The sequence below is a fragment of the Eutrigla gurnardus genome, assembly GCF_963514095.1.
Source record: "Eutrigla gurnardus genome assembly, chromosome: 16".
NCBI classification, from domain to species: domain Eukaryota; kingdom Metazoa; phylum Chordata; class Actinopteri; order Perciformes; family Triglidae; genus Eutrigla; species Eutrigla gurnardus.
In genome coordinates, this window is record NC_139927.1 from 19,826,435 (window position 1) to 19,852,418 (window position 25,984).

At 39.8% G+C, this 25,984-nt stretch overlaps 2 protein-coding genes across 4 annotated transcripts in view; one reads left to right on the forward strand and one right to left on the reverse strand.

Annotated features, from left to right (window-relative positions):
* xrn2 (5'-3' exoribonuclease 2) overlaps positions 1-25,984 on the forward strand; it is a 239,777-nt gene that overhangs the window by 31,416 nt on the left and 182,377 nt on the right. For 2 of the 3 annotated variants that reach the window (XM_084031057.1, XM_084031058.1), the window contains exon 29: positions 4,636-4,700. In XM_084031057.1, coding sequence (XP_083887183.1) covers positions 4,636-4,700 — 65 coding nt within the window. Of the gene's footprint in view, positions 1-4,635; positions 4,701-6,829; positions 7,041-9,166; positions 9,540-25,984 lie in introns of those variants that run through there. The other variant, XM_084031056.1, reaches the window with a different exon arrangement.
* nkx2.4b (NK2 homeobox 4b) lies at positions 9,826-12,133 on the reverse strand. The gene is made up of 2 exons (XM_084030235.1): positions 11,429-12,133; positions 9,826-10,888 (listed from the first exon to the last, which is right to left on the reverse strand). Exons 1-2 carry the CDS (start codon positions 11,913-11,915, stop codon positions 10,272-10,274), a joined length of 1,104 nt encoding a protein of 367 aa, XP_083886361.1. The 5' UTR covers positions 11,916-12,133; the 3' UTR covers positions 9,826-10,271.

Below are 25,984 nucleotides of genomic sequence, written 5' to 3' on the forward strand. Positions count from 1 at the left end.
TGATGGGACAGTTCCTGATTTAAGTTACAACTTTGCTTATTTTAGACAGAGCTCATGTACATTGCCTTGTGTTTAGTTGAACACTGATGCCTTTTTTTGAAACTTGGCTTTTTTGTACTTGAAGTCTGGTGTCATACGGAGCTAATGATTCTGATTTCAACCATCACATCCTCCGCTGTCCTTCTTTAAAGGCTTTAATCTTTTTTCTAAAACGTGTTCTCGCCGTGTGAAGCAGCGACAGATGAAGATGTGGGAGTCCGTCTGTCTGCAGAAGCTGTTACTGTCCTTCTTCTACTGCCAGACGTGAGCCGACTGGACGGGAGCTGAGTCAAATAGTCGCTGAACTAATTGAAAAGAGGTGGAGAGAGACGTTTAGTTGTTTAGCGCGGTTGTAATCCCTGCATTAATACAGTGGACACAGCGTGTTTTAAGGATTTAAGGCGTAATCCTTTGTTGGCTTTTGTCCGGCGCAGACTGGAGGTCTATACACTTTCAGATCATTGTTAATTAAGGAGATTGACAGGTGTCCACTTGTAATTCTCTCTTTTGAGTCATCGCTGGCGATGAGGAAAAGAAGACCCGAGTGTTGTGGAGTTATAATTGGAGCCCGACTGGGTGGTCCACTTAAAGTTTGTTGGTGGAGGAGATAATCAAACATGAAACCTGAATGACAAAAACAAAATGATAATGTGCCGACGGCAGTCTGCCTGCTGGCTGCTAATTGTGCGTTTAACTACTTTTTTGCAGCAGAAAAATGGTAGAACATATTAGCTCATAAACTAGATTATTTCAGTATTTTGTATGAGTTCCAGAATGAGTAACATTTAGTGTTGCAACAGTAATCCTCTATTTGTCAAACGGTCCAAAGCGGTGGAGATTCCTTTAACACAAAAGATCTGTAAACCTGCAGTGACATTTTATTTCATTCTACAAATTAGTGCTGGGCGGTATGACCAAAAATGTATATCACGGTATTTTTCAAAATGATATCGGTTTCACGGTATTTGACGGTATTTTTTTTTTCAAGCACGACTGGGTGTTAACCTAATTTTCTAATAATTTAGAGAATAATTACTGCAGTAAATTGGCTTGGACTGACATATTTTAATGTCATAAGGAGTGAATATTGTAGAAAAACATTAATGTCCACACTAGCATTAATGATGTGAAGGAATCAGAATGCATGACTGTTGCAGTCAAAATACAGAACCCTTTGTTTTGCAACTTGAAAAAACATCTTTTGTAAACCAACTGGCTACACAATGTAAACAATACGTCTCCTGTAACTGCAATATGAAGACTTCTTTATCCACTGGACATCAATTAAGGCAACATCCATAAATAATATTGAAACAAATAAATAGTTCCACAGTTTGCTTTTCTTGTCGTAGGCAGTCCCCCTAGCAAACGCGTCTTTGAGTGACATTTGACTCGTCTCTTCTCCCGCAGTGCGAACAGCGGCTACAACTTTAGCCCGACGGCATTTGCAGAATATTGTTGTTTGTTCGACGTCGATTTTTTAAAGCCGAAGAATTTCCAAACAACAGACACGGCTCCTCTTTTCGGCACAAGTTCTTCTGTTTCATTGCCTGCTCGTTCGGAACTTTCGGCGAAAGTTTCGGCGAAAAAAAGAAATGGATAAACACGGCGAAAGTTTCGGCAAAAAGAAACTTTCGCCGTGTTTATCTATTTTTTCACCGCATCTTACGCTCAACACAGGCTGTGCTCTCGCATGCTGCTTGTTTGGTGCAGCTGCTAAACAGCCCCCTCTCAAACAATGTCCGGCGGCGCGACGTTCCGCCGCTCTGCGTTCCCGACGTTCATACGCTACACACTCACCGGTAAAAATGCATATCATAAACAAAAAAACCACCGGTATTCGGTATGAACCGGTATACCGCCCAGCACTACTACAAATTAATTGTTAATATAAAAACAAAATGGTATACTAATGTAGCAGAGACATTTTGATGAGTGGGGTTGAGTTTTCGTTATGGAAGTCGAATCTAAGTTTCCGTGACGGATGTTTTGTCCTGTGATGCTTCTAGATGTTGTAATGTTATAAGAAGCACAGTGATTAAATGTATAAAGTTTGACCCGATGATGCGTGAGAATAAAGTTTAAGTGAAGCAGATTTAGTTTGTGGTTGGTTCCCAACTGGAAGGAAAACTGAAAATGTATTGAGGCCAGAATATTTGCTCATGTTAACATGTTTAGTAAAAGTTTTCCCAGAGAAATAGGACACCTGGCCAACGTCCAATCACATGCTTCCACCTCACATCACCTTCCTTTCTTCATCCATTTAAAACCAAATATCCAGCAACGCTATGAGTGAAACCAAATTATCTGTCAGCTCATATAAATACACATTTTTTGATGTCGGGCAGCCGGGATGCTAGTTCCCATGAAATCTGGAGAGTACTTTGGAGAGAGTAAATTTTGATGTTGAACCGGCTTAACATGTATTATTGGTAGGGATGTAGGGATGAAATTGATCTTTTTGAGAGAATCATGTAGTTGTTGAAGTCATTTGTCTCCCAATATTTGTTTGCAAATGTTTTTTCAAATGATTGTCCCTCTTTTGCAAAGTGAGATTATTATAATTGTGGACAAAATAAGCAATTACATGTGACCTCGTCTCTGAACTCTGTTTGGATATTTTGTACACTAAACAAATCAAACACTAACGATCACAACTAACAATTATCTTGATTTTCTAGATTAATCGTTTGGTCTATAGTGTTTCCTAAATCTAGTGGTTTTTGGACTTTTGGTTGGACAAAATAAGACAGATGTTTTTTTCACACATGGAGAGGAAAAAACAACTTTAGATTCAGCAATGAATGCATTTTACAACTTTTAGGACCAAATTATTTAAATACAGGATATTACTGGGAAGTTGATTCCCTTCAAAATAAAAACATGTGTGAAGTTACAGACCTCTCCACCAATGAAAGTCTAAGGAAGTATTCTTCTGGCCACTGGCATCACATGACGGACCTGGAAGGTAATTCCACGGTTTGGCCACTGTGTAAAATCTGCTTAAATCCCAGCGCTGTTCTCGGGGTCTGGACTCGCCTTCCAACACATTTTACATTTGCACTCTTCCCTAAAATTAGTTGGTTCATGGAGATAAAGTATTCAGAGGGAAGTCGAGTTTTGAGATTCTTCTCCATAGTTGGCGTTTTACTACAGAAGATGGAGTCTGGAGAACCAGGAGCAAAGCAATGAACTTCTGTGTATTTTAGACGCCTAAAAACAAAAATCATATATCGGTTGAAGTGTGTGCTATGCTATATTTTCCATGCTTCACCTCACTGTCAGGCAGCCGAATTTCCATTTTTTTCAGCTGTGAATTGATGCTAGATTTGACTGAAAACCTGACCTTAAAAGAAACTTGAGAAGCTGTTACCAGAATATTTACGTAAAAACCTTCCTTTTCTGCCATCGACTAATGGATTAATGTTGATAGGTAATGAAAATTCTAATTTCTTTAAGACATATTTGATGAATGTGATATTCATCTAAGGTCTCAGTCTGATTATATCTGCACTCGCTATCGACAGATTTTTCCAGCGACTCCTTTCCAGGTCCGGGTCCATTTTATGGCACCCTTCACCCACCCTGAGCCGAGCCACTCAGCAGGCCTGCCCCTATAAACAAACAAGTCTGCGGCTCGCAGCTGGTCATCGCCTTGGCAACAGTGATTCTGGAAGAAGCCGTTAGCTCCTTTTTTTTTTCTCTTTTTTTTTAAGTGCGTCTTTGTGAAGGGTTTGCAGCGATGGAACCAGGGTACTTGAGGCGTCCACAATGCTGCCGGCTGAATGCTTATTTCATTTTCTGAACAAAAAATGCAAATGTGGCGCTCCCGCTCTCCCTCGCCTCCCCCGTCCTCCCCCCGTCCACCTCCACCCTCCAGAGCCGCCGCAATTCGACGTTTTGAAAGAGCTTAATTTTATCATGGCATCTGATTCGTTCTGTTTCCATGACAGAAATGAAATAGTTGGTATATTTCTTTTTTAATCGTCAAGGTTAACACCGACTTGAATTGGGTTAATTAGTATCCGTGCTCGAGATTTGGCTTCTAAACAATGAAACCGGAGGATTTTAGGTTTCATTGCAGTTTAACTCAGAAAAATCAGTTCAGATGATGTGAATGTGAAGTGTTGCTCCTTTTTGTGATGCTTTTGAGTATTTAAAGTGTTGAGGTAAAGCAAACAACCTCTCCTTAATGCTGGTTTCATATTTTTTAAGAGGAGACACTTAACCACTGGATTAAACCTGGGCTGTTTTGCTTCCATACAATTTCAGATTAGTTGAAAGGAAACACCAAAAATACACATTTAAGTATTTATTTTTACTACTTCATCTATCATCTGTAGATTTCTCCTAAATGCATTTGATTAGAGAAAAATAAGCTTATTTACATATTTAAAATCAAATCTCAGAATGCAATACAAAACATTTTAGTGTTAATGTAATGAATCAACTGTGGAAGTGATACCTACGAGTTCACGGGACCTCTCTGCCCTTTTTTAAAAGGTCAGATTTAGGATTTTCCTCTCCGCTTCTCCCAAAACGTGAAACTCGGCTCAGCAGCACCACTTCTAACACGCCGTCTTTTGTTCTCCACAGATTCCAGGCAAAACAGTTTGCTGGGAGCGCCTCCCTCCTTCCAGCAGCCCCAGTATCCAAGGTGAGTCCGTCCGTTGGAAATCTACCTTTTCTGGTTCCATGCTGGACGTTCATGGTTTGCGTCAGAGGTGGCAGGAGTGACATGAAAAATCTGTCCAGCTCGCTCTCATGGTGGACGAGTGAAAATAGAGCCAGACTAACGCAGGCACTCGTGACTGATTCAATGATTTATTGGCAAATCAAAAAAAGATTAAAAAAATAATGCTGTTTGGTCTATCTGCACTCATAAACATAAACACATCTGTGGTTTATCTAATTTTGGGGATTGAATCGTAGCAGTCAATAACATAGGAGTGTTGCTCATAAACCATTGAATAAAATTCCTAAACCAGTAACCAGCATGCACTGGGGCCCCCTCGTGTTTAATGTGATTCTCCTCTTTGTTACTGATTTATAAAAAAGGGGAACGACTTGAATTTTCATTCTTCAACTCTAAAATAGGATTGAGCCTTTCTTGTGTTGTCAGTCAGGACTTTTATTGACTGAACAGAAAGTTGATTTGATGTGATTTCTTCGTCCTCTTCCTCAAACGTCCCTCTGTGTTTCCTTTTTACAGTCGCAGTGTATTACTCGTCTTGGTTTGTGATCATATCAGCAGACTCTTTCTCCTCCGTCGGGGTTCTCTGCTGCTGAATTAAGATTGTTCCCCGTCGCTCTAAAACAAATTTCTCTCAAGGACGTTTGTGCAACTTAATGAGCCATCACTAATGCTGTTGGAGGCTGCGTGTTCCCTCCGCTGCTGCTGCTCTGTCCGGCTATTGATTCTGGCTCCAGACCCTCTCAGAAGTCCTAATCAGGTTCTCTAGTTCAACTTTTCAGGCCCATTGTGGCTCGGTGTCACCTCGGGTCAGTAGTTATTAGCCTCGACTGAAAACAGTTTCTTTAACTACTCGGGTCAGACCAAATGAAACGCAGGAGGAACTTGGAGAAGAGGGGCTTATCGGTTAAGTCCGGCGCTGGCCAGAGTGTGACATGGTTCAGTAATGAGGGATGGGGCGGCTGCTCTTAGTTTCTTCCCTCTGCTTTGTTACTAAGAAGAGACTTTTAATATCACCGTTGCATTGACACATTGTCCGGCTGCGGTTTGGAGGGCCGTGGCGTGGCGGCTCTCCGCTCGGTCCCACGGACGCAGCGCGGCCCGCCTCGGCTCAGGGATGAGGGTGATCCGGACCATATGTGAATATGGTTAATTTCATACTCCTCGCTTTCATGTGCATCTTTGCTCAGTCATCTGAGAGGAGAGGCTGTTTTATCTCTTTGAGAGCTCCATCCTTCGGTAAACGCCAGTTGAGGGGGATTTTAGGAAGGTCGCTTCAAAGCAGAGTTAAAGGTCGTCTCGCTTTTTATAATCCGAAGGTCCGGCAATTTATCTGTTGGCTGCAAGTTCCCCTCGCATGAATACATCACAAAGTCCTGATTTATTCATATAAAAAAAACAAGTCTGAGTTAAATATTAGTTCTTCAAATGTCATTTTGTTCCACTGACGGTCCAAAAACCCAAACCATATTCAGTTTTCAATCATAGAAACATGTTGAATGAAAGCCACAAGCTCACGACGATGAGCAAAATTGTTGCTGGTTATTTTTCTGACAACATCTTTAGTTCTTTTATGTCTGCTCATCATTAAATACTGATGGCCGACTAGTTTCATGACGTGGAGAAGTTTGGTACCAAATCTATTTACGATGGTGTAGATCTTTTTGATTGAATGCAAAACTTAAACTGGCCGAATATTAAACAAACAAATTGGTTTAGAGTCGAGACTCTCGGCTTCTGTTATCCATAAACAGTCCAGCTAATGACGTGTCACTTTTGAGTAAAAGTTTTCGTTAACTAAAAGTTTAATATGTCAACACGCTGTTGCACTTAAAATTGGCCTCGTTCTCATGGGAAAGTATGAGTGAGATGACCTGAACATTGACCAGAAAACTGCTTTATTTTGTGCTTTCTAACCAAAGATGAAGTGTTTTAATGAAAACTACGGATTCAGGGATGTTTGAATTTTCACTGCAGCTTCTTCTTCCAAGGTCTTTTGTATCCACTTCACACACAAACAAAACTCTTAGAATATACGTATTGATGCATCACCTTGCTGAGTGTACTGAAGCAGGTTTCATGTGTTGGCGTCTCCAGGCAGCAGCAGCAGCAGCACTACGGGGGCCGAGGGGGCCAGGGCTGGGATCGGGCCATGCATTCTCAGCCGTCTGCGTACCAGCAGAACGAGAGCCGCGGCCCTGGAGGGGCGGCGGGGGGGGGCAGCTACCAGCAGCGCTACGACAACCGCAGAGACGAGTGGCGGGATCGCAGAGACGATCCCCGGGACAACCGGGGACAGCAGCATCAGGTAAGCAGGCTTCAGCGTTTGGCTGCCCAAACTGAAGATGGTCGCCATGTTTACTCACCTCATACTTGAGTGATTAAGACACCATGCACTTCTTAAGACATCAGTTTAGTAACGGAAATGTGTGGCGTGTGTGTATGTTGTGAATGCGTTGCAACATAACTTTCTGTCCACGATTATTCGCTGCTCAAAACATGACAATTTCCTTTTCTGTTTTTCACAAGTAAATGCAGCATCGCACATGAAGCGTTTTCTGGTTTCAGTTCTGACTAACGGCAATATTTAATCATCACTAATGCATCATCGATTAAAATGTATTTATTTTGGGAGGCCCCATTTGTAAGTTGTAGCCGCTGATGGCAACCGAACGCCAAAAACTGCTTCTCAAAGTGGTTGCCATTAGCAGCCTGGCAGCTGTTGCCGTGGAAGCCTAGTAAACACTTTAAATGAGTGACGGGCTGTGGGCGGAGTCACCGTCTCATCTTAATTAAGAACTTTTAGTTCCTGTCGTCTTAATAAAAGTTGTAAAGAGTTGAAGTTTCGTCACAGCTGGGATCCATTAAAACAAAATCGGCCAATCTGATTGGCTGTTGATGCTGAACCAGTCCTCCCAGTTTACCCGAACTGTCTTCAAATGGTTATGGGCATTAATTAGTGTTAATGTTTTCATTCTGGAGGAGCTGTTGCTGTTTTAAGCTTTGTTTTGGAAGTCTCTTTTTTACCAATGTAGCTGTCCTTTGTTTTGTTGGGGTTTTTTTTTTTTTTTTTCTTTTTTTTTCGATTAATCAAATATTTGTTTATTTATGTCAGGAGATCATCAGTCAGCCAAAACAAGCATTTTAACATTTATATTTTCTTAAATCTGAACAAATGTAGACTTTTTAAGATATTTAAAAAACTATTTAACTATTTAATCATGAGGCACTAAAACTCACTGAACACAACTGAACACACGCAGACTCTTCTGATTGGTCAATGTCTACTTTCTTTTTTCTTTATTTTAAGAAATGGTTTTAACATTCAAATGTAGCCGCTTTTTTCAGTGGACGTTTTTCAGTAGTTTCTCACATGAAGTCTCAAAGTTCTCATTTGATTCAAACTTCTTTTTAAGTGTTGAGACTGAGAGGAAGTTATATGACATGACGGTGATGAATCTGTGATTTCAACCAGCGGTCCAACAGCATTAAAGACGAATGAAAACGTCTCTGATCACTTACAGTGATATGTAAACATGCAGACGTTTTGGGGTTTAGCCATCGTCACCTCAAATCAATAGAGGAAAATGGAAACTTAACTGTCGGAGGTTTGAAGATTTCAAACTGTTTGGCTTGAAAGTTTGTTTTTCTTGTCATACTTTATTTAATATTTGGGCACATGTGAATAATGTATTCATTATTATGATATTAGGAAATATGGTGTTTATTATTAGAAAAAACAAGACATGTACACGCAGTGTAAAAAAAATAATGAACACGATTTAAGCCTTTTCCCTCATTTTTCAAAACCCTGACTTTGGCTGTCGATACAAATGTGATATTTTATGTGACCTAAAAAGGTCTGATACTAATCAGAACAAACATTGTGGCATTCCTCTTAACCTTTTTTTTTTTTTGAGGAAGTTGCTGGAATAGACAAAGTAAAACATTTTCAGATTTGACAAAAGCATGACTTCCTGAAGGGTTGCTTTGTTTTTAACTGAAACTCACTCGGCACATTAAATTAAACGTTTGTATTGAAATTCAAACCAGATGTGGTCTTTGAATGCTTGTCTGTTTTAGCTTATTTCAGCATAAAGACTCTTGTTGTTAATCTTAAAAAATGGAATGGTTAAGCTTAGTTATTGGATCTCAATCTGACCTTTCTGGTTAAATCAGTTATTAATGAATTCATTAATTACTATGTGATCCACTTGAAGGAAATGTGATGTTCCCAGCAAAATAAAATGAGAGAAACTGGGATAGTTTTTTTTTTTTTCCCAAAAAAAGTCACTGTTGAAGATGAATGAATTAAATTACATTTAAATAGTGTTACCAAACTGAGAGCTATTGTTTTGTTAGATGTCAATGATGTAATCAGTGACGTGGTATTATTCTGGTTCTTCCTAACTTATGTGTGTTGGTGTGTTTCAGGGCTACAGCTCAAACAGAGGATACCCTCCTCCTCCTCCATCCAGAAGGTACAACTGGAATTAAACTCCAGACTGCTGGACGTTCAGGGGATCGGGTGACAATTTTTTTAGGGGAGACATCTTTTTTTCTTAATTGTATTGTCTTCTTGTAAAATTGAATTTGTTCTTTTTGTTTTCCTTTTTATTTACTTACAAAAGAAACCTATTTGTGTAACTTGTGATTTTTAAGACAAAGGGCCTGTAAAACTTGTAAAATACAAGTGTGTCAAGGACGAAGTGTCCCGCTGTGATTATTTTTGAGACAATTCTCTCCAACTGGCTTCATGTGTTAAAGTAACTAAACTAAAGCATGTGAAATAAAAGAATAACTGTAATGTTTGGATTATATATTTTTCTGACAAGAATCTAAAAAAGGTCGTTTTAATTCACACTTAACTTTTACTTAAATTAAACGGCAAAACCAGTTTAAAAGTCAGTTGTTTTTAATAAAATTCCAAGTAGAATTAAGATTTCTTCATAAAATGAAAAGTGGTATTTTAGATTTCACTGCAGATGATGAAACATTTTTATATCCACATTCTTTCTCGTCAGGCGTAAATAGTGATCAATCCATATATTTAACTGATTTACTTCCGATGAAAAATATTTCTCAGACCCGGGAAACGGTTCTATGTCACCGGGGATTATGTTTCAGACCGGCCACTATTGCTTCACCTTGTTTATATAAACCTGCAATAATTTAATCTGTCGCGTGAGTGAACAGAAAGCGCAGTGCGCGTGCCTCCCGAATCCCCGCAGGTCGGGTTTATGATGTAAACAGTCACATCTGTCGGTTACAAAAAGACACATATTTCGTTTTGAAGAAGAAGAAAATACAGTATTAACATTCAGACGAGGCTCTAATATACAGTTTGTTTTTGCACCGTGTTGCCCACGGGGGTCTCTGAGTCCCTGCGTGCGTAAAGGAACCAGAACTTTACGCACGGAAAAGAATACTAAAAAAAAGTCTGGTTCTTGTTTTTGTCCTCCAGCCGGTTTTACAAAAAAACATCCAACCGGTAATGATGTCCGACAGGCCCCTACATTCTCTCGTTCTCCCGGCACCGCTACCAAGTTCTCCCGTACAGTAAATTGGAGCCGATCATGCTGTTTGTGTACTCGATTAGCGCCGCGTCCGTCTGCGTCATGTTGATCTGACCGTGCAGTCCCATCGGCGGACTGGGGGACAAGTCGTCCAGCTCCTCCGTGGACGACAGCTGGTTCACCTGCTGCTGCTGCGGGGTCCCCGGCATCACTTCCCCCGAGCTGCTCTGTCGGTTTCCGCTCAGGTTGGAGCCTTTACCGTTCTTGGAGAGGACCGGGGATACGGAGTCGGGGCGGTGGGTCAGGCCGCCTCCGTCCTGCTGCTGCAGCGGCTGGCCGGTCTTGTCCTTGGCCTGCCGCTTCAGCTTGTAGCGGTGGTTCTGGAACCAGATCTTGACCTGGTTCGGGCTGAGGTGGATGAGCCCGGCCAGGTGCTCTCTCTCCGGGGCGGACAGGTACTTCTGCTGCTTGAAGCGCCGCTCCAGCTCGTACACCTGCGCCTGCGAGAAGAGCACGCGCCGCTTCCTCCGCGGCGCCGCGTGCAGCGTCACCATGGACTTGGCGCCGGAGTCCATCCCGGCCAGGCTGCCCACCATCCCGGTCATGTTCATCCCGGCGGAAGGGCCCATGAATCTGGAAACTTAGCGAACAAATGATCCACATTTGATTGGGGAAAAAACCGACACGACTGGTTTGCACATCCTTAAATTCATCAATCATTATGATGAATTGAATAAAATATTTATATTGAAAGAATATACTTAAAATAATTTGAAAACGGTGAATCAAAAATTGTTAAGCCGAAAACGTCAATGGAATATGTAATTAATTAGCCTATATATGTATTAAGTATTGCATTAGGCCTATATCCTGTTACTATTTGTGAATTATAATATCTTAACATTGAAAACAATTAAAATCACGATGAAAGACCGTAATGCCGATTCAAATTAAGTTATTAAATTACAGATTATTTAAGAGTAAATTTAAAAGAAATTAAAAGTAAATTAAAGTGTTCTAAAGCCACTAAACAGAGGCCTGCTTGACGGTCAGAGGGAGGTCATAAAACGGCCAAGGTCACTTTAGTCACATTCAGGGACATTTCTTTCACATTTGCGTCTTTTTAAAAAGAAAAACAACTCCAATTTCAGCCCAAACTTTGAATCGAAGCGCCTCTTACTTGTCGGGTATCGGGGCTCCGGGTTGCTGTACCACGCCGCCGCCGCGCCTCCGCTCCGCACCGTCTCCTGGTAGGACGGCAGGTCTCCCACGTTCCCGAGGCCGCCGTTGCAGAACCCTCCTACCGGTCCGGAGAACTGCGGCACCCCGTGGGGCACATGGTGGTAGGGTCCGGCGGGTCCCAGGGCTGCGGCTGCTGCTGCTGCTGCGGCGGCTGAGGAAGAGGAGGAGGATGAGGATGAAGAGGAGGACAGGTGGTGATGGTGGTGGTGGTGGTGATGATGATGGAGATGAGGCGGCTGATGCTGCTGCTGCGCCTGGTGCTGCATACCGGGCTGGGAGACTTGCTGCTGCCGGTAGGCGCCCAGCTGGGACCCGAGGCTCCCCGCAGCGGGATCCACACCTCCAAACCTCCGGTAGCTGTCCTCCATCGGGCTCAAAATGTCGCTGACTGAGAAGCGGGTGGAGTGTTTGGGGCTGAAGGACATGGTGCGGACACCCCGTGCTCTGGCTGGATGAGGTCGGGTCGGTCCGGCGGCTCTCTGCCTGCGTCCCCCTCCCTCCCTCCGGCGTCTTGCTGCTTCCGTCTCCCTGGGAAGAAGTCCAGCTGGTCGGCTGCAGGAGAGACGAGTTGCCCTTATCCCGCCGGACTCACTCCAACACACGGAGGGGCGGAGCGACGCGGACACGGCAGCCAACAATGGCAGTTGACATTACAGAGGTAAGTGGAGAAAATGGTTTGGAACTACTTTCTTCTGCTGCTGCGGTTTGGTTTGGGAGGGCTGACCCGCACGAAGACGCGGAGGAAGAAACGCCTTCAAAGTCACTTTCAGCACACTGAAATGGCCACATTTATTATTGTTAATAACTGTAATCATGATCTCTAGGTTGGTCTTGTTTATGATAATTGTTAAACGTGGATTAATATTAGCATCTATGAATATAAATATTGTCCTTTTCATTTAGTATTTTTGTTTAAAGCTTTAAACATTCCGGTTGATTTTCCTTTTGACGTAACTTTGAACTTCTTAGGTATTTAAAGTGTTTGATTGAAACACCTTGTCTTGTTGTTTTCTGTTATTTGACTTGTTTATTTTCTCCATTCATTGTGAAGATTAATAAGTATATAATTATAATATTCCTACATGTAAACTCTGGCTCTTTAAAGTTTATATACACGTCATGCAGTTTATTATACCGACTATTTAATTTATTAAATAATCAGAATCAAACGTTTTATATTCAACTTTGTTTATATGTTTTAGTTTTTCTATTTTTTTTTTTTTTTATATATAACCCTGTGCACTTCAGTCAAACAAAGTATTTATGAAGTATCACAGTCAGAATAATCACATGTTTGTCAATGTTTAGCCTGCAGGTCTATTTATTGCTGATGTTAGTTGTAAAACGAAACACTTTGTGGGGTTTGGCCTAATTAGACAGCGTGACGCCATTATTCTCTTTCCTTTGTTTACTCAATGTGAGTCCAAATAGTAATTAAATTAACAGCCTTATAATGTAATTCAACATTTCTCAATGTTCTCGAAAAGTATTTTTTGTTTTTTAAATATTATTATAGGCCTAATAGTGATTTAAATGTGGCTACGTTTCTTGAACTTGCCACCTTTTATTCAAATAAAATCCATATAGAATAAACCAGTCCAGAGGGTCGACCTCGAAATTCATTCAATTCACAACAATTTTTTTTATTTTTTTTTTTGCAGATCTTGAATGACTGACTTAATGGATTTGACTATAACTAGAATTACTTTGACTATAACTTCAATAGCCTACATTTGATTATAACTTTAAGAACTTTAAGTTTTTCTCCTCTGCTGTTGGAGGATATGGAACCCTTTTACTCTCCTGAATGTGTTCCTCTTTAGCTGCACTCTTGAATGAATATTCCCATAATGCACCTTTAAAACGTTCACTTCCAGTTCGGTGTAAACGGTCCGAGCAGCCAATCACCTGCTGACCTGCCGCTTCACGTCACTTCACGTGCTCTTTGTAGTTTCCCGGCGGCGGTTTAAAAACGAGTCTCCGTTTCTTCTCCTTTTTTTTCTCTCCGGTGAACCGTTCAGCTGCAGGAGCGACCGGGAACCTGCGGAGCTCCACCCGGGATCAGTGCTGCTGCCGCGGGCGGACAGAGAGGCGACCCGCCGGGACGGACCGGAAACCGCGGAGGAGCGACGCTTCACGTGGAGCTGATGGTGTTTGCATACATGCACGTTTGTGACGGGTTAAAGGTCATTCCTTACAGCTGGAAATGACGTTATATGATATCTGTACAATACTCTATTTAAAGCGCCTCTACTTTCATGTTGTTATACCTTCTACTGACGGTTTGCTTTTTAAAATGTTATAATAATAATATCAAATATACTTACCGTCTCTGATAATATCCTCACAGGGACAATATATATAGTATGAGTATAATGAGTGAATTCATTCTACTAACATGTTTTTATCTCTTTTAATAACATAAAGACATAATGTATCTCTGCTGCTGTTGATTGACTTAATCATAATATTTCCATAGTGGCTTACAATATAGTGTCTGGTAGTTTATGAATCTAAGGCGAATTAATATAACTAAAAGGAACTTATATCTCTTATATTTTTATACTATTCCTAAATAGAAATGAAAAATAATAATTCTGAAATATAGCCCACTAAAGATTCTGTTATTCCAGACTTAATAATGTAGCTCAGCTACTGTTTAATGACCTAATGTACATTTAATGTTGTTTTTTAAATGTTATAATATTTCCATGGTGACTTACAGTAAATTGTTTCTAATTATTTCAATGTGACTTACTTATGATGATGATGATGATGATGATGATAATAATAATAATAATAATAATAATAATAATAATAACAACAATATATGTTGAGATATCATCATAATCCTAAATGGAGTTTAGGAGTTTGGAGTGTGTTGGAGTTTCTAATGTTTTTATACAGATTCATAATGTATATCTGGTTTTCTTTACTGACTTTATGTTGACTGAATGTTTCTTTAAAATATAACAATCTCTGATAGGAGTTTATAATGGTTTAAGATATGGTACATATTGTCTCTGATAATATCTTTGTGTGACTAAATGTCTTTCTGATAGTTTGAGTTTAAGGTGTTAATTCTACTAAATATGTTTTATCTGCAGACATATAATGTAGCTCTGCTACTGTTGAATGACTTTATGTCGACTTAAAGAAATTAAAAAGAAAAGTTCTAATATGATAAAGAAACCGTGAATATATTCCATGTAATCATCCTGAAAGGCTTTTTCTATTATCTGAATACTCCATCTCTTAGCTCCGCTCTAATGAGGTGACGGTGAATTCCTCGTAGCTGAAAGGCGTTTTTATTCTTATATTTATGATAATATTAGTGATTACACGTGATGTTAATATGGCGACTTAAAGGAAGTTGTAATATTCCATTATTCTTCCAATGTGTCTGCTGTCGTCAGTTTAAGATACTTTTTATATTATGGGGACTATTATTCATTAACATTGCATCCATTACTGTTTAATTCATTTATATTGATTTATATTGTGCTTTTATATTATATCATGATCATCCCTCTGATGTGTGTGAGCTAGTTTATAATGAGTTTAAGATATATTATTGAAACTTATACTTAAAGTTGTTATTTTATTTGTTTTTTAGCAACCTGGGGGCAGTTTATGTCATTAAAGCTCAAAGCGATTTCATTCATTTATTTTCTAAGCCTTTTTTAAAATTATTTTCTTTTAACAAAATAACATGTTTAGTTTAAAGCAAATAGATAAATAAATACATTCTTCAGCATTGAACTAATTGCAGTGTGAAGGTGACTTTTTAAGCCGTTGTGATTAAAAAGTCTGCAGAAACTATAATTGAACATTTAAGAAAATATTAAATTCCAAATTAAAAGAAAATGGACATCTTCTACTTTAATGTATCCTCTGCACTGTAGTCTGAAAATAAGTAATAACGATATTACAGACAAATGTTGGATTTTATTCTTGTGTTTGAAAGTCTATATTTTACATGTAAACTCTTATCATTCGTGTTCTTCGGGTGTCTTCGGCTCCTGTTTTCTCTCCTGTAGTCTGATTTAAAAGAAAATACTGAACATTAACAACTTACTTCCTATAAAAGGCTCTGTCCTCTGATTTAAGTCTGAAGCTCCTGAAGGTGAGTCCACTCAAGTTTTCAAAGAAGAAAAGCTTCAAGTCTCTGAAACCTCGGCAGCGTCCTCCACCTGCAACTCCTTAAGAAGGTTTAACAATAATATTAACAATAATAATAATAAAGAGAGACTTCATTCACTCTTTCACGCTGTTCAAATTAATTATCTACAGCAACAAGAAGCTCTAAATATGCTGAACTAGTTTTTATTATTGATTTAAATATTTCAGCTTTAAATAATTTAACTCAATTTCAAACTTTGAGTGTAAATTAATTGCACACAAATAATGCACCTAGACTCCGGATGTAAACCGTTTGATCGTTTCTTGATACAGTTATAAATCTTTGTTTACAAGCTGATCGGTTGCAGCCTGAGGGTTCAAATAGGTTTTTATAGCACTTTTATTTGATTCAAAATGATTTGTTTGTGGATCATAAACAAATGCATAAATGAGTTCAAGCTATTGCTGTGTGATTTGGACTAATACTTAAATATGAAAGATACATAAGGTTATGAGAGAAATCAAGATATTGATTTTGTATTCGTGAGAATAATTGGTTTAAAAGTGACGTTTAGTTCTTGTTTAATGGCTAAATCTAACTAAATGTGTGTATTTCTACACTCTTTAATGGCAATGTAATGAAGTTATTATGCTGATTGAGAAAATAATGTTATTTTTTTAGTTTTTTCTAAAACAAAAACAGGTTTTCTACATTTCTGTTCATCCCCTTCAGTGATTATCGTTCTCATCAGTCACTGTACAATTAATCTATTCATCTATTGATCAGCTGAAACAACCCAGGAAGATATTTGTTACTGTTTTTAGGCCCTGAGAGGCAAATGAGAAAATAAGTTCCAGTGATCCCTTTTCAAAGTCTGATATAAATGGTTTCCTCTTCTGTCTTCATGACTTTGAATTAAAATTAAATGGAAAAATGCCATCCCGGTCATATTGTGCAACTCTATAAAATGAAATAAAAATGTATTTCTTATTTCCGTATCAACATTTAATCATCTTTTCTTCTTTTAAAACACAATATATCTAAAATCAAATACATGACATGTTGATAAAGGAAGTGTGTGCAGCTCCTTATTACGCTACATTCTGGCCCCGCCCACTTCGTAGCGGTCCAATCAAATGTGAAGGATTTGATTTAAATCCCTCTTGTAACCGAACACTATTTAAATATTCTGTTTCACTGAGTGAAACTCTAACTTCTGTTTCACTCGGACTCTGGAACAAAGAAACTGCTTTGCCAGGATGATTTTTCTTAATACCCTAAAACGAACTTCACCTGGAAAACAGGTGGGGAAAGTTTTTTACAGTCACTTTTTTATTCAGCCATGAAAAGGTGGGATGTTTTTCATCTAAGAAAACTGGCAAAGGTCAAACCATCCTCTCAACTGAGCACTTTGAAACAGTAGTCCATGCCTTCATCACATCTCGGCTGGTCTAGCGGAAGCTCAGAGGGGATCGAGCCGTTTCAGTAGCTGCTCTGAAACTTTGGAACGGTTTGCCTTTGCACATTAGAGAGACGGCCCCATTTTTAGAAATTATCTTAAACCCAGCTGTACTCCCTGGCTTTCAATACATCTTGAGACTTTTGTCTTGTTTTATCGTCTTTATTGTATCGTTTTTATTGTTTTACGTCTTGTATTTTATGTGTCATGTTTTATGTTTTCATATTTGTTATTATTAATGTACAGCACTTTGTTTCAGTTGCTGTTGTTTTTAAAGTGCTTTATAAATAAAGTTGAGTTGAGAAACTTCTCCATGCTCAGCTTCTGTACTGCAAGTTTTCCTCAGTGAAATATTTAAGTGCTGTTGAGTTACACGTTTAAATCAAATCCTGTGTGTCTGATTGGACCATTAAAACAAACCTTATTCCTCCTTTCAATCTGACAACCAGTGGGACCAGATCCACTCCTTCTGTTCTTACCTTTCACAAGAAAAACAAATATACACTAACTGTTAACCAGAGGCAACTCTAATTCACTCAGAGCATCTCGCTGAAAGGAAACTCAATCAAATCAATAACATAGCTTTGAGTAGCTCAGATGATCAAACAGTGGAGCTCAGACAGACGGATGCTGGTTGGTTGTCTGCCTGACCAAATCCATTCAAACCCTTTATTGAGAAAGTGCATCGCTGCTGGTATAAATAGAAATATTTGCAGGTGAGTATTTCCCATAACAAATATACTTGCAAAACCATTTTTCCACATGTTCTTAAGTCAGAACACAGAAAAGAAAATAGTTTGTATTATTATTATTATTATTATTATTATTATTATTATTATTATTATTATTATTATTATTGTTATTATTGTTATTATTATTATTAGCTCTTGAGAGCCTGCTGACTTCCATCATGTCCTGTGGAGGAAGCTGAGACTCTTCTGTGGAGCTTTTTTCTTTTCAGGTTGGTGCATACTGGTACTTATTTGGATATTTGCCACAAAACAAAATATTTTCTGAAAATAGAATGTTTGCTTTGAATGTTGTTATTGTTCTTTGTATCTTTGTGTCTTTGTGTCCGTCTGACTTGAGTAGATTTCAGGTGAGATGGCATGAGAGGTGGAAAAGAAGTAAGTGAAGTACTCTGCAGATGTGTGGTAGGCCTACTTGTACTTTATTTGAGTATGTTTCTGCTACTTCATACTTTCAGGGGTAAATATTGTACTTTTTATTCCACTATATTTATTCAACAACTAGTTATTTTTGTTAGCTGTCAATAAACGCCACCTTATTTGTCTGGAGCTGAGAGATCTGCTCTTGTTAGTATCATTTAAAGCTCCAAAAGCTTTTAGAATATTCACATACAAGTACAATCTTGACGTATTTCATGCTATGCTATTTATACTCCGAGGGAGGTATTGTACTTTTTACTGCACCTCATATATCTGAGGTCAGCGGGACACCTAGTTACTTTTTGACATTTAAACATATGATATGCTTTTCTGATATGATGCAGTACTCAGTAGTACACAGAGTATCTGAAACTGGCTCCACATGAACTACAGTGTATTCATCAAAAACATAATCATATTAATAAAACACTTTCTTCATTCTGAGTATTTTTACTTTTATACTTTAAGTAAATGTTGCTGATAATACTTTTGTACTTTTACTTAAATAACATTTTGAATTCAGTACTTTCACTTGTTATGGAGGAGTTTTACTGAGATATCTGAGTACTTCTTCCCCCTCTGGTGATGAGTTTCTGGTCTTCAGGTGAAACACCTGTGACGTCGACTCAAGTCTCAGACTGAGGAGGAGGGGGGGGGGGGGGGCATTTCCTGTCGCTTGGCTTCCTTTCAGATCCCCTCTGCAGACTCTGGTCCTCCTCCTGTCTCCCCTCCGTTTAATCCTGGGCTCTCTGGAGGAGCATTAGGCCAAGCAGCTGGGGCCCCTGAACGCCTCTTGAAAAGGCAGACCACTCCACCCAGGGGGAGGCGAGGGGGGAGGTGTCCAGACCACCTGGCTCCTGAGACGAGAAAAATCCACTATAACTACACACTGAGAGGAGGAGGAGGGAGGGAGGTCAAGGAAGGAGGAGGGGGAGGTGGAAAAGTACAACAATGTGGGAGGAAGATGTGGAGGAGGAGGAGGAGGAGGAGGAGGAGGAGGAGGAGGAGGAGGATGAGGGATGATGTGATGGAGGTCGAGACAGGAGGACGACAACAACAACGACGATGACGACGAGGGAGGAAGAGGAGGACGACTATGATGTGGGATAAAGAGGAGGAGGAGGAAGAGGAGGGAGATGATGAGGGGTAAAGAGGGGCAGGAGGACGATGATGAGTGATAAAGCCTTGGAGGAGCATGAGGGAGGAAGAGGAGGAGGACGATGATGAGGAAGGCAGATGTGGAGGGTGATTTGGGAGGATGGTGGTGGAGGGATGGTGGACGACAATGACGAGGGAGGGAGAGGAGGAAGGATGATAGGAGGAGGAGGAGGTGATAAACTCTCTGGCTGTCACAACTACTGGGAAATAAATTGTCCTATTCAGGCCGTCCATCAGCTTTACATTAATAATCTATTAAGAAAACCTCTTCCTGGATAAAAGCCTTAAAGGTTAACATAACTTTCTTTTCCACCTCCTGCACATGTTGCGTATTTTCTTATACATGTTCAGTCTAAAGTCATCTTATTATTGTATTCATATTATGCTTAACATTCCTCCTAATGCTTCATATCAAAGTTCATATCTGTGTTAGAAAAGGAGAGTTATTTTCAAACCTGCACCAGGAGAAAAGAAAAAGACTCCATCTTGACCTGGTTGTTGTGTAGGAAAGGTCAGAGGTCACGTGTGAAGAAGTGGTCTTCAGAAATCATTCAGTGAGTCTGTGTGAGGGTCAGCGAGGTGAAGGCGACTGGTTCTTACATGAAAGGTGTGTGTGTGTGTGTGTGTGTGTGTGTGTGTGTGTGTGTGTGTGTGTGTGTGTGTGTGTGTGTGTGTGTGTGTGTGTGTGTGTGTGTGTGTGTGTGTGGTGTGTGTGGTGTGTGTGGTGTGTGTGTGTGTGTGTGTGTGTTGAAGAGCTGAGACGTTAAACACCGGAGCGCCATCGCGTGTTTCTTTTTTATTTCTGTTTATTGTGATGACGTTCCTCCTCCTCTACAGCTGGAGAGGTTAAAACAGAACTGATAAATGTATCACAAGTTTTCTGTGTTTAAATGTGTAAATGAGCATTATCCAATGATAACTCTGGGTGGTAATCTACAGACACAGACAAACTAAAATAAACACATACATGTGTATTTTGGATGTTTTGTCTCCACTAGGCTGAAAGAAGACGTGTTATGGAAGATAAATAGTTTTGGTATTGCCAGGTTTCCAAACCACACCAGTACGCTACCATTAACCACCAGTAAGGATGCTCTCTATGGCGGCCTGGTAGAAATATTCCATGTGTTGTTAGTGTATAGTATAGTCCATCATAGGTGATCTGAGGAGCGTGTGCAGACATTATCGGAAACAAAGAAACGCCAGAAAGTGTGCAAGAGTTTTTAGAAAAGTGCCCTCTCATCCATGTGACCTCTCGCAGACATGCAGCCGCTTATTTATCGTAATTTCAGTGATTTTTATCCCCAATCCCTGCCTCTGATTGCCTCGTACTCGTTGCCCTCTTTGCAGCATTTATTAACTCTTTTGCTGATAAAAGAAATTGGTAGAATGTGACAGTTTCAACTCAGAGGTGGATGTTTTCATCAGGATGCTCAGCCTTCTTGTAAAGCGCTCTAATTACAATAATTATGGGAGAAAAATACGCTATTTTAAATGGTGTGTAAATGTGGGCTGAAATCAAAAATGCCTTTTTAACCCCACCTGTCGATCCGGTCTCATTCTGAAATACATCACCATGGAAACACTGGAAATGATGTTTCAGCTCAACTTTAATGGAATAACAAACTTAAATCTGTGTGAGATTTACATTTTAATGTGGTGTTTTAAGACATTTTGTTGTTAACCTTAATGTTGATATAACACACCTGTCAATCACAAGGTAGCCCCGCCCTAAAGCATCCCTGCTTTATGGTCTATTTGTCTCTGAATGGACCATAATTTACTAAATGAACATCATGTATTGAAGAAGACTTGAAACTATAGATTTAATCATAAACTCATGTTTACAATGTTTAAAGAGATAATAAAGAGAGAAGTAGGGTCATTTTCTCATTGACTTCTATACAAACAGACTTCTTTTTGCAACCAGAGGAGTCGCCCCCTGATGGCCAGCAGAGAGAATACAATTTTAAAGCACACATAGCAGTATATTATACTTGGCCTTACTTTTCAGAAGTGGAGGTTGCCTGCCGCCTGCTCTGACCACCTTGTCAAAAAGATTCAATATCTCAATGAGGTTATCCTGGTAAAAAAAAATACAACTAGAACATTGTAGTCAAATTATTTGACTTTTATTTGTGAGTTGAAACAAAGAAAGTCTTCATGTTGAGTTAAATTACACTTTCAAGGCAGCAAGTGAACATTTGTTTCTAAGTTAAACCAGCTTGAAATTTCTGACAGTGAGTGTATATACAGTACATATAAGAGTGTGTGTGTGAGTGAGTGAGTGAGTGAGTGAGTGAGTGAGTGAGTGAGTGAGTGAGTGAGTGAGTGAGTGAGTGAGTGAGCGTGCGATATAATTATGACGTGCCACAAGTATCCAACAGAAGTGAGCATTTCCACTCCAGGCCAGAAGGGGGCGGTGCATTCATTGTTCTGGCTCTGACTCCTTAATGAAACGCACCTGTTGACGAAGGTGGTTTGTAGTCAGAAGGAGGGAAGCTTTTACTGGAGAGCATTCAGGAGCTGCATCAAGTCGTCTTCATCACACAGCAGGAAATCCTCTTCTTCAGGTTGGTGTTTGTCTGCTGATGACATCGATCACCAGCTGTGTGACATCACTGAGTCATCATTTCTAAGAGCTGCCTGATTATTTTTATTATTAAGGAACCAATGAATGAGGACTTTGTCTCATGTGTGTGCATGTGTTTGTCTGTCTGTCTGTCTGTCTGTCTGTCTGTCTGTCAGTCTGTCTGTCTGTCTGAGGACCAATTTGAGTTTTAGACCCCAGGATAGTTTGCTTGTTTTTAGGGTTCAGATTAGAATCAAGTTCAGATTAAATTGAGGGTTTTGCAGTCAATTGTTTTGGTTCGATCTTTATGGGGATATGTTAGTGTGTGTGTGTGTGTGTGTGTGTGTGTGTGTGTGTGTGTGTGTGTGTGTGTGTGTGTGTGTGTATTTGTTGGTAAAAGCATGTTTTGATTAGAGTTCTGCTGCCACCTGCTGGCTGCAGAAGGAACAGCTTGTATGATGTTGGCTGCATTTTACAAATGATATTTTATATATTCTGAGAGCAAAGATCTTGTATAACTTGCACCAATAAAAAATAGTTCTCAAACTATGATGGTGACAACAATTTATACAAAAGCAAAATAGACAGTATGCATACAGAAATAATAAAAACGAGTCAGAGATATGTCTAATATACAATGAAAATTCTCTATTTACACCATGAGACAGAGATATGGACAGCAAAGATCTAAAAAAAATAAGACAAGAAATAAGCTCAAGGAAATATTTAATACAATTCGCTAATAATTTACCGTAACATCAAATCCAGCAGGCCGCAGTGGAAAATAATGCAAAGAAAAATAGAAAAAAGGAGAGAAATAGTGGAACTTGCAGAAAAATGTATTATTAAAGGATCATAAAAGCATTTCCCTTTAGGTTTTATCCAATTTGCTAAAATAAAATCACTGTTAAAGTCAGGACTGTTTAACTGCAGAATAAGGGCATTTGATGTTATCCTTTTACCTTTATTAAGTACTGCAATGCTTTTTATTTTAATGTGAGTTTATTAATTTAAAAAGGTTGTTCGCTGTAGTTTTATCAAATAAACAGGAGGGAATTTGTTGTGGATTATTTTCAGCGGTGGATTAATCCACATTTGGTGCTAGTGAGTATTAGTGGCCGCAGGATGAGTCCAAATCAACTCCGGTGTGTGTCTTGATGTCCTGGTGATGAACAGTGAGGCTCTCTGGTGTGTTTTAAAGGAGGTCTATGGCTCAGAGGAAGGAAGTATTTTGAAACAGGTGATCGCTAACAAGTGACTCAATGAGAAAGTTAAATGTCATGACATTGACCACGAGTTAGCTTAGTGGTGATGTGAAGTCAGCCTCGGTAGCCTCGGTAAACTTCAGATTATTATTATTATGATGATTATGATTATTATTATTAAGATGACGTTGAACTAAACATGTGTCATCACAAATGCTTGTTTGCCACAGTTCATTGTCTGCATAATTAAGTGTCAAGGGAACAGGTGTGATAACTTCCTGATCGACCCAGCCTCCTCAGAAAAGTGAACCCAAAGCTGAAGTACCTTAAACCTGCATTCTCTCTACTGGCCATCAGGGGGCGACTCCTCTGGTTGTAAAAAGAAATCTGATTGTAGAAGTCTGTGAGAAAATGGTCCTACTTCTCTCTTGATGTATTATCTCAGTAAACATTGTAAACATGAGTTTATGGTCTCACTCTCTAGTTTCAAGTCTTCTTCAATCCAGCATGATGTTCATTTAGTACATTATGGTCCATTTAGAGTCCAACAGACCAGAAAGCAGGGGATGCTTTAGGGCCCAAAATTAGACCTTGGATTATGAATCTAACTTTGTTAACAGAGTCGTATCAGAATCCAGATGGATCCAGATCCAGTCAGCTTGCTGCTCGGGGTTCAAATATCCACAGTCCAAATATGGTCACTTCCTTCACTGGTTGCAAAACATCCAAGATGGCGACAGTCAAAATGCCAAATTCGAGGCTTCAAAACTGTAGTCCACAAATCAATAGGTGACGTCACGATGACTGCATCCACTTCTCATATACAGTCTATTGGACTACAAAAATAGGTCATCGCTGCAGCTCTCTATAGCAGCAGGTGATCCATTATAACCGTCTCAAAGCAGACACGCACACACACACACACACACACACACACACACACACACACACACACACACACACACACACACACACACACACACACACACACACACACACAAACACTTTTGACATCATCCCTCTGAGATGAGCTGACCTTTGTCACCTCTGAATACAGCGACCCCCCCCCCCCCCCCAACACACACACACACACACGCACACACACACACACACACACACACAGGGGGGTCTTTCTCTCCTTTGTCACAACACAGTAACTCGCTGCTTTTCTCTCTGTGAATGAAGTCGTCTGCTGCAGTGAAGATGTTTTAATCCCGTCTGATGTTTCAATAGAAAACAAAAATATTAATTCTAAAGAAAACAAAACCACAAACCAACCGATGCAAAATAATCACAATAAGATTTATTTGGCCGAGTATGCATACACGTAGAAACAATTTTAAATTTGTTTTGCAAATAAATGTATTAACAGAAATAAAAGCTTGGATAATATTAATAAGAAAATAAAATAGAAAAATAGAAATGTCTGTATACAAGTCACACGCTTATCAAACCTAATATTAAAATTAAGAATTAATAAATGATAATTTCTTCAAATCAATGAATCTGAAAGTGTATTATTTTTCTTGACATTAAGATGAAGAGATTGATATCAATCTCGTGTCGCTACAATAAATATGAAGTCAGCCTGATTAGCTGAGCACTAACATTGTTCTAGCAGCTGGAAGGCTCAGGTGGGTTCACCGCAGGAACTCTCAGCTGACCAGGAACCTTTGAGGAACCTAGACCTGGACCTGCATTTCTACCAGAGGAACCTAGAACTGGACCTGCATTTAAACAGGAGGAACCTAGAACTGGACCTGCATTTAAACCAGAGGAACCTAGAACTGGACCTGCATTTAAACAGGAGGAACCTAGAACTGGACCTGCATTTAAACCAGAGGAACCTAGAACTGGACCTGCATTTAAACAGGAGGAACCTAGAACTGGACCTGCATTTAAACCAGAGGAACCTAGAACTGAACCTGCATTTAAACCAGAGGAACCTAGAACTGGACCTGCATTTAAACCGGAGGAACCTAGAACTGGACCTGCATTTAAACAGGAGGAACCTAGAACTGGACCTGCATTTAAACAGGAGGAACCTAGAACTGGACCTGCATTTAAACCGGAGGAACCTAGAACTGGACCTGCATTTAAACCAGAGGAACCTAGAACTGGACCTGCATTTAAACCAGAGGAACCTAGAACTGGACCTGCATTTAAACAGGAGGAACCTAGAACTGGACCTGCATTTAAACCGGAGGAACCTAGAACTGGACCTGCATTTAAACCAGAGGAACCTAGAACTGGACCTGCATTTAAACAGGAGGAACCTAGAACTGAACCTGCATTTAAACAGGAGGAACCTAGAACTGGACCTGCATTTAAACCAGAGGAACCTAGAACTGAACCTGCATTTAAACCAGAGGAACCTAGAACTGGACCTGGTTTTCAGCGGGGAACTTTGTTCCAGCTCGTAAAAAGTCCCTGAACAAAGGTAGACAGAACTTTAGGAACAGAGTTTCAGGGCGGCTGTCAACTTGTATAAGATCAGGATACAAAGTTTTCTGCACCTTTTAGTGGGCATTTTGTTTCTTTGTGATTGTTTCATGTCTCTTTGCGGTTCTGTCTCGTTGTAGCTGTTCTGTATCTCTTTGTGGTACATTTGCATCTCTTCTCTGCTTGTCTCTTTGAGCGATAGTTTTTCGGTGAAGGGCCCCTGACATTCGGGCCCCTGAGACTGTGCTCGGAGACGGTTCAGTAATCCCTCTATGAACTTGTGTCCCGCTTCTTCCTAGTATGAATATTAAGATGAGGGCCAGATATTTCTTGTTGTTTATTTATGTTAAACCAAGGTTGTTTCCA

Excerpts from the sequence above, each read along its gene's own strand:
- nkx2.4b (XM_084030235.1), bottom strand. The coding sequence starts at position 11,915 with ATGTCCTTCAGCCCCAAACACTCCACCCGCTTCTCAGTCAGCGACATT. Across the intron at positions 10,889-11,428 it reads GGAGCCCCGATACCCGACAA|TTTCCAGATTCATGGGCCCT; the intron begins GTAAGAGGCGCT and ends TTGTTCGCTAAG.